This window comes from Miniopterus natalensis, chromosome 5, assembly GCF_054644295.1.
Source record: "Miniopterus natalensis isolate mMinNat1 chromosome 5, mMinNat1.hap1, whole genome shotgun sequence".
Lineage (NCBI taxonomy): Eukaryota > Metazoa > Chordata > Mammalia > Chiroptera > Miniopteridae > Miniopterus > Miniopterus natalensis.
Window position 1 is genome coordinate 51,721,976 of NC_142085.1, and position 13,349 is coordinate 51,735,324.

General features: G+C 34.6%; 1 protein-coding gene across 1 annotated transcript in view; it reads right to left on the minus strand.

Annotated features, from left to right (window-relative positions):
- ASCC3 (activating signal cointegrator 1 complex subunit 3) overlaps positions 1–13,349 on the minus strand; it is a 219,554-nt gene that overhangs the window by 55,674 nt on the left and 150,531 nt on the right. Inside the window, exons 34-36 of the mRNA XM_016220202.2 lie at positions 12,447–12,572; positions 3,740–3,851; positions 3,409–3,543 (exon numbers count right to left, since the gene is read on the minus strand). Coding sequence (XP_016075688.2) covers positions 3,409–3,543; positions 3,740–3,851; positions 12,447–12,572 — 373 coding nt within the window. The remainder of the gene's footprint in view (positions 1–3,408; positions 3,544–3,739; positions 3,852–12,446; positions 12,573–13,349) is intronic.

The window sequence follows — 13,349 nt, forward strand, 5'->3', positions numbered from 1 at the left end:
AAAGAATAAAAAGGGCAGAGCTCAGAAGATGGGTATGAATGTGCCTGGTGTATGAGATTTTCTCTCAGGCCTGACAGTCCTCTGCCCTGAAGCACTGCGTCAGAGGGGAGGATGTGGAGCCCAAACACCGTGAAGGGGCAGAGCATGAAATGAAGGACCTGATTAAATGTTTTCTCTTTTATTCTAGAAAGAAAAGGCCTTTTCCTGGTAAATAGTCATATAGCAATAAAATTATATCCCTACTCAAAAAAGAAATTCCAATTCTTATTTAGAAAAGTTGACAGTAATATATAAAGTGACTAGATAAAGAGTAAGAATGCCAATTCATTTAAATAAAGAAAAAAATGACTCTACAGCCAAGTATGAAATTCCAAATATATGTCTTCTCTAAAGGAAAGGAAGGTATAAAAAATGGTACTAATTATCAGTTACAAATACATAAAACTCCAGAGACCATCATTTGAAACTATGTTTTTTATGTCAATTGAAGAAAAATAATGCATTTTTAAGTTTGCTGAAAATGAATCAACGTTTTAATATTCTTTTTTCATTTTATGGTTAGCTTCTAGATTTTTTCTATGCCTGCAGTAATCACATTGCAAACATATTCAAAGGACCTAAAAAAATCTTGAAAAATATAATTTCTTCACTATCATTAATACAAAGAAAAAAACAACAATGAAAAGTTAAATACAATATATAGCCAAAGAAATAATGATAAAGTTAAATTGTTAAAAATATTACAGTAAGTTCAAATCAATATTCAAGAGAATAGAAGCTTTTCAGTTGTGATCTTCTCAGGAGTACTAAAAATTCCTCTTAAAAATAATAATTTAAAAAAAGTTTTAAAATGACTTTAGAAGCATCAATGGTTGTATTTTAGTAAAATGAGACACTGAAGTGAATAAGTTATAATATTGAATTGTTCAAAACCATAATGTGACACTATTAAGCATTATAAAAACAAAAACAAAGATATTGGAAATAGGCCTCTGAAACACGAATGCCACCCCCAGTGCTTTCCTTTGCTCTGTGTGTGCTTATGATCCTATCCCATTCTCTACATCTTCAGCCATCTCTAGCTTCCTCCTTGTGTGGAAGGTATGGGGAGGGGGCGGGAGCTGGGTAGAGTGGGCCAATGGGGAAAAAAGGGACATCTGTAATACTTTCAACAATAAAGATTACACCTATTAAAAAAATACAAGGAGATTACCATGCATTTTTGGAGATGAGAGTAGAGAAGATAATGAGGCTATATGTGAATCATTTAGGAATCTTGGGTGTGGACACAGAAGACATTTTGAAAACTCAATGAAAAAAATTCAATGAAAAACTGATTTCTAGAAATTGTACTGTAATTACTTCAAATATAATCTTGCTTTATTATTTAATGTTTCTATGCTAGTATTCATATGTTCTCTTGTGAACAGAGAATGATTCCTAGACAAGAAGTTAACAAAACAGTCGTACTTGCAGATAGATCTCCGTATCAGTGTGAGTCCCACAGTTCCAATGTCCAGTATCCTCATTCAAAAGGAATTCTAAGATATTACAGACTTAGACACTATCTAAAAGAAGTTGAGAGTTTCTTGAACTAAACACCATAGGATAAGGAGATTATATCATTGCTGCTGTGGAAATCACAAAGGGGGCACAGCAAACAATACTTAAAAGTTTCCAGAACAGCTCCTGGAACGTGAGAAGTACTCAAAAGTGTTAGCTATTAATATATGAGTTCCCAAGGTAGACAAGTACTTTTAAATAGCAGATTAGGTAAATATATCAAAGTAGGTAAATATGAAAGAAAATTTTATTCTGAAATCTAACAGATATTAGTTTAAGATGCTTTCCCAAATTAATCAACTATTATTCTACTGTCTTTCTCCCAGATAAATCCTGTTTTTATGGATCTCTGACTGGGACCTGGGACATGATAAAATTCTTATTTTTAGGGATCTAAAAAATTCTTCATATTTTTTAATACTTACTTCAGATATGAATTTTTAATTTTACAAAAAACACATTTTTTTTTCAATAGCTGCCTTTACTTTAATCCTCTACTCTTTTTTTTAATCCTCACTGGAGGACATGCTTACAGAGGAAGCGAGGAGAGAGAGAGGAAGGGAGAGAGGAAGAGAGGGAGGGAGAGAGGGAGAGAGAAACATTGATGTGAGAGAGAAGCATGGATTGGTTGCCTTCATATGTGCTCCAACTGGGGATCTAACTAGTAACATGGGCATGTGCCCTGCCGGGGAATCAAACTGGCAACCTTTTGGTGCACAGGACGATGCTCAGCTAACTGAGCCACTCCAGCCAGGCTCCTCTATTTTTTTCTATAGAGCAAACAATAGAAAACTGATTAATACAGGAGCCATCCATTCATCAATTCATTAACAAATATTTTCGGACTCACTACAACTGTACTTGGCCCTATGCTACACACAAAATCTATATACTAGTTTCTCAAAGGCAAAACAATGAAAACATGAAAAACTGTTAATGGGATATTAAAGCCTATTAAGAATGATAATGTAGTAGGAGAGGTAGGAAAAAGCAAATAAGTGAACTACCCCAGAATCAGTGAATTAATAAAGAGAAGGACCATAAAGACTAGTTCAATGGTTCTGAACTCTTAAAAAAGCAAGCATCAACACACCTGAGGGGTAAGATAATATATAGTGTTTACTTGTAACTATCCTGACTAATATGTCAATCAAGTTAAACGGTAAATTATTATACTTAAACTCAACAAAGACAAAAATAAATAAAGGAAGATGGAAAAGATATTACTAACAGTAACTTCAACTTCAGTATTAAATTTAGTTCTTAACTTCTTAGCAAAAATGAACACAGTACAGTTTTGTTTGTTTTTACCATGGGATAAATCTGGTTGTATTTTTTTTTAGAAAGGAAGGGGGGCATGAATTAAACAACTTTCTTTTCTGGTATTAATTCTAAGAGAATGTAATTATGTGGATCTTTATGTAAAGAAACTTCAGTAACACCATGGATTCAAGAAGAATTACGCCAAAGAAGCAATAAGAAAGGCTTTCAATTACAATACAGGGATTTTACTCTATTAAAGGACAGGGTGACCACCTCGCTGCCAAGGGCAGCCCAGTTTATACCTATTATCCTGGCTTAAATATTGGTAGTGCTGCATTCCATTCTCAGAAAGATCCAAGTTTGGATGATAAATTATGTGGTCACCTTATCTATGGGGAACTTGGTCTAGATATGTTGCTTTAGTGATCTTGTTTGACAGATGAAAGAACCTCATAAAAAGTTTCTGCCAAATTTCAAGAGGAACTGGATGGCAACAATTTAAGACGCAAATTAAGAGAAGGTATGGGATATATAAAAAATCTCTTATCTTAAAGAACAATGCAATAATAACATGAAACTCACACTTAGAATTGAAAGCAGTTCTTCGGTACTGCATTCAGGTTTCAAACGCTCCTTGAACATTTTAACTGTTTGGTGCTTCAAATAGTAATAAGAGGCAATTCGGCCATATGTCAGAGGTTCAATGCTCCGGTTATCCTATTTCAAATGGAAGTTAAAGTGACATAAGGAAAAAGTATAAAAAAAGTGCATACATTTATAAAATTAATAATTCATACTGGAATTGTTATGGTAACAATTTTGTTTAACTTTTTGGTTATCATTAGAAGCAAAAGTCCTGTTGTTAAAAAGCTGGGCAAACTTTTCAATGGAAATGTATGTAACTGGCTCATACCTCTCCAATTTCAATACAATAGGAATGCTCCAATTCAACCAGAGACTTCTCAATCAGAAAGGACAGAAACTTGTTCACAGAATCATGGCTCACATCACCCAAATTGTAGTAGCTAGAAAATAAACAAGGTTTCAAGATATTTTCTATTAAAACTATAGCTTCAATTTCACATTGTTCTTTGCTTTTCAGAATTAAAAAAATTACATTTACAGCAGTTAAAAAAAATAAAGCAATTGCGAATACCATTTCCATTTTACAGATCAATATCCCCATACTAAGATTTGCTGAAACTGATGAACAATGACAATACATTTAAAAATGTAAGATAATAAGATAAAGTTCAGTATCACATTAAAAATAAACTAACTTTTCAGGCTCTAATCAAAAGACATATGGTGGCTGAATGGAAAACAAAATCAAGACCCTTATGTATGCTGTCTACAAAGGATCCACTTCTGATCGAAAGATACACACAGACGAAAAGTAAAGGGAAAACGATACTTCATGAAAATGGAAACAAAGCAAAACAAAAAAGCTGGGGTAACTATACTCATAGCAGACAAAACAGACTTTAAAACTAAGGCTATAACAAACAAGTGACAAATAAGGACCCAGCAATTCCACTTCTGGGTGTTTACCTAAAGAAAAACCCAAAACGGTTCATTGAAAAGGCATGTACAGCTGTATGTTCACTGCAGTATTGTTTACAATAGCCAAAATATGGAAGCAACCTGAGTGTCCATCAACAGATGAGTGGGTAAGGAAGAATGGTGCATATACACAATGGAAACGACTCGGCCATAAAAAAGAACGAAATCTTGCCGTCTGCAGTAACAAGGATGGACCTAGAGGGTACTGTGCTGAGTGAAGTAAGTCAAATGCCATATGATTTCACTTACATGTGGAATCTAAAAAACAAAATAAACGAGCAAGAACAGAAACAGACTCATAGATATAGAGAGCACTTTGACGACTGCCAGATGGATTTTTTTCAATAAGTACTGTTAATGTATTTTCTCTTCCTTAAGATTTTAACATTTTCTTTTCTCTAGTTTACATTACTGTACGAATACAGATATAATCCATATAACACAAAATATGTGTTAACTGACTGTTATGTTATAGGTAAGACTTCTGGTGAACAGTAGGCTATTAGTAGTTAAGTATTTGGGAAGTCAAAAGTTAAACACACATTTTCAACTGCACAGGGGTTGGTGCCCCTAACCGCTACACTGTTTGAGTTGTAGTCATATATTTTATCTTTCATTTTTTCTCAACAAATGAAGTTTATCAGCCAAACTTTCTGCAAAAAGTTCCTTACTTTATATAGCAGCCACTTCCCCCGTACCCCCCCACCCAAAGTTTCATTCCAGTTTCAGTTACCCATGGTCAGCTGAAGTTGTAAAATATTAAATGGAAAATTCCAGAAATAAACAACTTGTAAGTTTTAAATTGTGCACCATTCTGAGTAGCCTGATGAAATCTGGCACCACCCTGCCAAGTTCCACCTGGGACGTGAATTATCCCTTTATCTACTCTGTATACACTACCTGCCCATTAGTCACCTAATAGCCATGCTGGTTATCAGATCAACTGTCACAGTACTGCAGTGCTTGCATTATAACTCTTATTTTACTTAATGATGGCCCCCAAGCACAGGACAGTAGTAATCCTGGCAATTCATGTGTGCTATCTGAAAACAAGAAATTTCATGGATGCTGCTACTGATTACCATGAGCCATTCCCCTATAAATATAACCAGAATGCCAACGTTACCATATTATGACCTAATAAATTCGGTATACTTACAAATAATATTCAAAACCATTAGTAATAAAGACTTTCCTTTAAAAATTACAGCCTCTTGCCCTGATGGCGTGGCTCAGCGGCTGAGCATCGATCTATGTTCCAGGAGATCCTGAGTTCGATTCCTGGTCAGGGCACATGCCCAGGTTGTGGGCTGGATCCCCAGCAGGGGGCATGCAGGAGGCAACCTATCAATGACTCTCATTATTGATGTTTCTATCTCTCTCTCCCTCTCCCTTCTTCTCTAAAATCAATAAAAATATATTTAAAAATATAAAAAATATAGGCTTTCTTATATTTATTTTATTAACTGTTTTATGTATTACAAGGTACATACTGATGGGCTAATATCCCTTATGTTTGTTTAAGTCTACTGGAAAATGTTTTAGACTAATTTCTAGCTTTTATCCAGATAAAGTACAGTTAGGGTAAACATTTCTTAAACATTTAAAATGAATTGCAGAAATAATGAACTAAAATCATGCCTCTGAAGCTATAACAAATTATCTGATGACTACACTAAAATATTATCCATAATCTAACTTGCTAAAAATTAACAAATTTTTTTGCTGAATAACTTAAAAAATTTCCATTGATATTTCTTCTTAATACAGTTCTTTTCAAATGCACTCACCAACATTCTTATTGACTTGTAAAAAAAAGAAATACAAAATTCACTTTAAGTAACTGAACTGACATAAAATTTATTCAATATCAGCACTTTTATCCTTATAATATCTGGGGAAATCTAGAATTTAGAAATTCCTAAAACTGTTTTCTTTGGGTACTCTGGCATATGTGATAACTTTTATTTTTAAAAGGGGACAACTTTTAAATATAGAGAATGTTAGTTGAAATATTATACTCAAGAATAGTAAAGTCCCACTAATTAAAATACTTGTTTCCTATGTAGCCCACAGAAATAATAAAATGCATCTAGTTTTGTTAATGATATAACTGCACTGATTTACACAAAGTATTCTTTGTTAATATTTCAACTGAGATTCTAAGGATACATAAAGAATTTTCACATACTTATAAAAGATAGTACTACATCTTCATTAAACATACAATTTACAAGATAAATAATACAACCAAATGTAAATGAAGTTTTTTTTAGGTAAAAATTTGAGAGATAATATATTCTGACACTTTTTTGTGAATAAAGGATGGAGTTCAGAATTACATGATCTTTATTTGTAGCATCAAAGGGCCTTCACTTCTATCACGTGAGCATTTAGCTTAAAACATTACATATAATTTCAATAATCACTTTACTAACTTGAAAAAGCATGCAACAGCTAAGTAAAAAGGTCTGTTTTCATGTTGCACTCTCCACAGTACAAAATTTATAATTTACTCGTTATTTAAACAGAAATATTAACACACTGTTTAATTACGGATAAAGAATACAGTGTATTTTCATGCTCAGTGCATTGAATCATCAAGTCATTATCTTCTCTTTGCCATAAACAGACAGCCTACCTTTCTGCCAGCATGCTATTTCATTTATTTCACAGAGAAACCCAGTTTCGCAATAATTGACTTGTCAGAAGCTCTAATTTATGAGGCTGAGCTCTGTAAGATTTCTCTATATTGGACTCAACCTGCACACAAGCAGGGTTGAATATTTACAATGCTGTTAACAGGTGCTGAGTTGTTTAATGATTCTAATAGCCAGAAGCGTACTGAGAAAGCCAGCGGGATCACAATTACAGGCTGTTTGAACACAACAATTACTAGTCCCCTGAGAGGTGTGAAAGTCAAAGGCAGCTTGATACTGACAGCATCCAGCACATGGGCTAGACAGGCTAACTTGTATTAGTAGTCCACTGGGAAAAAGCCATAACAAAACTCTCCCTATCATAAAAATTTACAAAGTTCATTAAATTTAAACAATCAAAAAGTAAGACAACTTCAAAAAATTATCTTCAAAAGATTTTATCAAAGGACAGACAAGAATATCACATATGCAACCTCAAGTTATCTTTTTCCAACCTTAAAAAGGATAACATTTCAACATTCGGAATAAAAGAAATTTTGCTGTAATGTAAAACACAGATAAAGTTACACCGAACAGTTTGGATTTAATGTGAATAGTGGCAGCCATTTCCTGTTTGGTTTATGTAAACCTGGCCAGAGATCTCGCTGGGAAATTTTTCATCAGTATTGAAATGCTGCTGCTATAACTGTCAGTACTGGGAAGTCATTTGTTACAGCACCATTTTTTTTATGTTCAGATTATGCAGCAGTAATAACGACAGAAATAATGAAAGTGGTTGCAGGGACAGCTGAAACTACCACAACATTTTTTTGTCCCAGAAATATTTAAAAGCTTTCTCAAGGGAAAACAGAGAGTAAAACTGAACATACAAATTGATTCCAGAACTCAATTTAGAATATATTATATTTCATGATGCCCCAGTACATGTGTTTATATATAGTTGAACAAACGAATATATAAGTGTATGTGTGTCTACATATATTTATACATATAAATATGCATCTTTATATGCATACATGTATATATTTGCATATATGTATCACACACACAAGAATGTAAATTGACAATCTTTCAACATGATTGTAATTTAGTTAATGTCTAGGATTTCAATCGCTTGTTGCTTTATATACTTTGATGCTATATCTTTAGTTATCTAAAAATTTGGAAGCTACTATAATCTTATAGTGATTGTGCTTGTTATCAATATGAAGCATTCTTCTTTGTCCTTTTAAATCTTTTTTACCTTGAATTTCATTTTGATTTGAATTCTTCAGCTATTACTTTCTCTTTGTTATTTTCCTTCATATCTTCTTTCATCCTTAATTTTCAACTTTTCTATATTATTTTGAGTTTTATGGAAATGAATCCAGAGAATTTCTTTCAACAGGAAAGTTTAAATAATTTATAACATTTATGATTATAATGAACATGTCTTATGATATAAAAATATTCTGTTAATCCTCTGCTCAAAATATACATACACACACACTCACTCACACATACTGGATCTTCTTTATGCATTCATAGACACCAGGTTGTTTCCATGTTTTGGCTATTGTAAGTGACATTACAATGAACACAAGGGTGCAGGTATGTTTTTGAGATAGTGATTTCATCTGCTTTGGATAAATACCCAGAAATGGAATTGATAGATCAGATAGTTTTATTTTTAATTTTCTGAGGAACCTCATACTGTTTTCCATATTGGCTGCACCAATTTTCAATCCACAAGTGGTATGTGAGGGTTCCCTTTTCTCCATATCCTTTCCAACACTGTTTATTTTTTGTGAAGTGATATTTCACTGTGGTTTTGATTTGCATTTCCCTGATGATTAATGTTAAGCACCTTTTCATGTACCTGTTGGCCATATGTATCTTTCTTGGAAAAATGTCTATTTGGATCCTTGGACCATTTCTAAATTGCACGTTTTTCCCCCTATTGAGTTGTATAAATTCTTTATATGCTTTGGGTATTAACCCCTTATCAGATATATAATTTGCAAATAATTTCTCCCATTTGATAGGTTGCCTTTTCATTTTGTTCATGATTTCCTTTGCCATGTAGTAGTTTTTTTAGGTTGATATAGTCCCACTTGTTTATTTTTGCTTTTGTTGCCCTTACTTTGTTGTCAAATTCAAGAACTCAACACCTTACTCCCACTAAGTTTCTTCTAGGAGTTTTACGGTTTCAGGTCTTACATTGAAGTCTTTAATGTATTTTGAGTTGATTTTTCTCTAGGGTATAAGATAATGACCCAGTTTCATTCTTTTGCATGTGGCTATCAGTTTTCCCAACACCATTTATTGAAGAGACTATCCTTTCCCCACTGTATACTCTCGGCTCTTTTGTGATAAATTAATTGACTATATATGCGTGGGTTTAATTTTAGACTCTATTCTGTTCCACTGATCTAAGCATCTGTTTTTATGCGAATGCCACACTGTTTTGATTACTGTAGTTTTGTAATATAGTTTGAAATTAGGAAGTGTGATGCCTCTAGCTTTGTTTCTCAAGATTGCTTTGGCTATTCAGGGTCTTTTGTGGTTCTGTAAAAATTTTAGGGTTACTTATTCTATTTATGTGAAATATGCCATCATAGCTCTTTAAAAAAAAAATTCATTGCTACACCTATTCTGGACTGATTAATCCACATGGCAACAGCCCAGGCATCAGTTTCTACTTCAGAACAATAATGATAGTCTTAGTCTTAACTTAGCCAGGTATTTCAAAATATGTATAGATGGCTACTAAAGGAAGTGGCATACTTGACATGGATGGTCAAAAGTGGAAAAAGCACAATCTCCTAAAATTAACTGAAGCACATTTATCACTATATGACCAGATTTTTAAAACTGTTAAGTTTGGTTGGGTATAAGGGCTTAGGAGGGCACTCCATGCAGGAAGAAGTGACAGCAAAAGTGAGAGGAACCTCACTTGGTGTGGCTTCATGTCTACTCTGATCTATCCTAACCCCTTGCCTGTGGTGGTGGAGGAAAAATATTCAACTTCCATGTGGAGCAGTGAGAGCAGGAAAAGCAGCTGCTACAACTAAGTGCCCTAAGATGATGCATGGAGATGCCGTATCTTTCTTACTCCCAGTCCCAGAATTTCCTCCTAGCAAAGATGGATCAATAAAGAAGGTGAGGTAATGGGAACTAAGGAAAACTCACCCATTTACATGGGCTACACTCATATGAGCAGGAGACCCCCTAAGCTGCCAATATCCACGAAGTCTTTTGGTTCAGAGACTTGGCATAATTTTTTCAGTAATAACCCTCAAGATTTCATCTTTGTCCACTGTGCTGACCCCCTCAAGCTTCTTGTTCTGCCCCAAATAAGTACTGTTTATTATAGTTGCATGTAGATTTTCTTACCATAATATTATTAAATAGAAGGCAGTTTGTAACCAGAGCAACAGGGAGAGATGCCTACTCCAGTTTCTCTCAGTGGGATCCCTATTCCAACTGATGTCCCCAACTGTGCTCTTGGCTCACCTCACTCTCATGGTGGAAAAAATGTAAACCCTGGTCAGTCTCCTACTCATTATCTGAATTTAAAGACTTAATGTTTCCTATGCCTACTAACTAAACCTTATCTAGTTCCCACCTCCAATATAATACGTTTAATTTTTGATCAATACTATCTGACAGTTTGCAAATTAGGCTAGCTTGGGGTTAGACTAAAAGCAGGTCAAGCAGCTGGAGAACTAAGAAAACAAGGAGAAGAAAATTTAAAAAGTGATTCTGAGGTTGGAAGTCAAGGTAAATGGATGCAGAATAATAACATTAACAAAAGTAAGACAGTTAGCAGAGAATTTTGATATATGATTAATTCAGTTTTAGACATGTTGAGCTCAAAATGATGGTGGGGAGACTACCTGACAACATTCAGAAGGCAGGTGGAAAAATGAGACTGTAACTTGAGAGAAAGAGGAGACTGGAGTAACTGGGGTCTTTCACATACTGGTAATCTTTTAAATATAGAAGGGATCTCTAGAGAAAAATTTCTTAGTATCATGCAGTGAGAAGAGCACATCACCACTTTACAGTATTCTTGCTAATAAAAAAAAAGGCAAAACTTGAATTTAGGAATGAGGACATTGAAGCTGAACCCAAATTAGACAGTCTACCAAAGTAACTGGCCAGTATTTATCTCTCTAAAATGTCATTTGCTGATCTGACAAAAAATATATATATAATTTTAATTCACTCACACTGGACAGCTACAGCTGTGTTGGCTGTTGTCAGTTTTTTATTTGACAACCTGAGGGAAAAGAGGTCAGTGCCCTTGACTTAAGAGGCAGGTATTGTATATTTTAAAAATTCTTGTGGCACACAAGTTGAAAATCACTGGTACAGACCAATGAAGCAATTGGGAGGGCATACAGGAAAAACAGCTCACTAATCAACACTAATTATGTTCTTCATAATTAATACTGAACTTAGTAAGGCTTTAATTCATGTATTTGATTCTCAACATGACCCTGTGAGGTAGGCTATTACTCACTTTCCAGATCAAGAAAGTGAAGCTGAGGGAGGCGAGGTGACTCAAGGTCGCAATTAGTAAAGGTTAAGTGCTGACACAAGAATCAGTGCTCTGATTCCAAGTTCAAAGCCCCTTCTACCACACAAATTGCCTCTATTCTTATGATATAAAAAATGAATACATCTACAGTTACACACCAGGCCCTCCCTGCCTCTAAAGAAATAAAGAGCTGTAAGTCAGCAAGCTTAGGTTTTAAGTCCTAGCTTTATCACAAAGTATTTGTTATAGGGTCCAAGGCAAGTCGCTTCATGTTTCCAGCCTCCCTTTTTTCAATACCAAACAAGAAGCTTAGACAAGAGTACATGAAAAGTCTATTTCATTATACAGTTCCACAATTCTAATCCTGTCATCCACTTACTATAAAAATTTGAAGGGCTATATGGTGAGCTCACTATTTCCGGTCATGTTCCCAAATGAATTTTGTACTTAATCCAGAGGTTCCAACAGTTGAGGAAACTGAGCAAAACGTCACCATATTCTCAAACTCCTATCTATTAAAGTGGAAATGCTGGTGGAAAACAAACAAACTGTGTACCTGAATTTAGAGATTGTTACTTAAAACATATTTTCTTTCAGTGCAAAACAGAAGTGCCCGGCAGGGCATGGCTCAGCGGTTGAGCATCGACCTAGGATCCAGGAGACCATGGTTCGAGTCCGGTCAGGGCACATGCCCGCGTTGCAGGCTCCATCCCCAGTCGGGGGTGTGCAGGAGGCAGCCGATCAATGATGACCCTCTCATCACTGATGTTTCTATCTCTCTCTCTCCCTCTCCCTTCCTCTCTCTGAAATCAATAAAGATATATTTAAAAAAACAAAAACAAAACAGAAGTAAACAGTTGCCCTGTGCTTACCTGGGGTTCATGATAAGACGTCGGAAAAAGTAAGTCCAGGTGATATAATCCATTGCATCTTGCTTAGATGTTATTGTACCACCAGCGATCTCTGCATTTAAATGGTCAGACAGCACTCCTAGTAAACTATATAGTGAACAAGGCAAGGGGAACATACATGAACATTAAATGAAGCACACTTTATCTCCCACAGTCAAGACTCAGATGTTATGTTCCAAGATAAAAAAGAAACATGTTTTGTATAATTTGTATATTTTGTCTATGATTTGGGGGAAATGAATTGCAAGATGAAAATAAGCGCTGAATGGAGAAAATGAAGCCAAGGTAAGAGCAGACAGCAGAAGATATATCTTGGAGAGCATGGAAGAGTATACTTATGGCATATAGGAGTAAGTGAGGGATAATACTGAAGCAGATCAAAGGAGGTTTGGCAGAAAAGAAATAATAGTTATGACAGCAAATATATTACTTTCATTCATTCAGTGAATATTAAGTTTCTAGTCATAGATGACATAATTGTACTAGGTGTTGTTAATAATCAGAGGTGTTGAAAGACTGGCATAACAAAATGTTCACTTTATTTTCTTACGTAAAATACAAAAATGAAAAGCAATGTCCAACAAAAGAAAAGGCTAAATAAATTATGTGATACATGGAATAATATTAAAAATAGGTTTAGCAAAGGATGTCTTGAGGACATGAGAAAATGGCCATGATACACTGAATATAAAACAACAAGTTACTCTATTACTCTCTATTTATCAGTGGCAGAGTATAAGTCCATCTAGTCAATTTGGATGGTAATTTGGCAATACCTATCTGACTAGTCATCATGACTTAGCAATTCCACTTTTCTATTATCGCCTGCTACAGAAACATATGTTAGGATAGGAAAGCAAAATA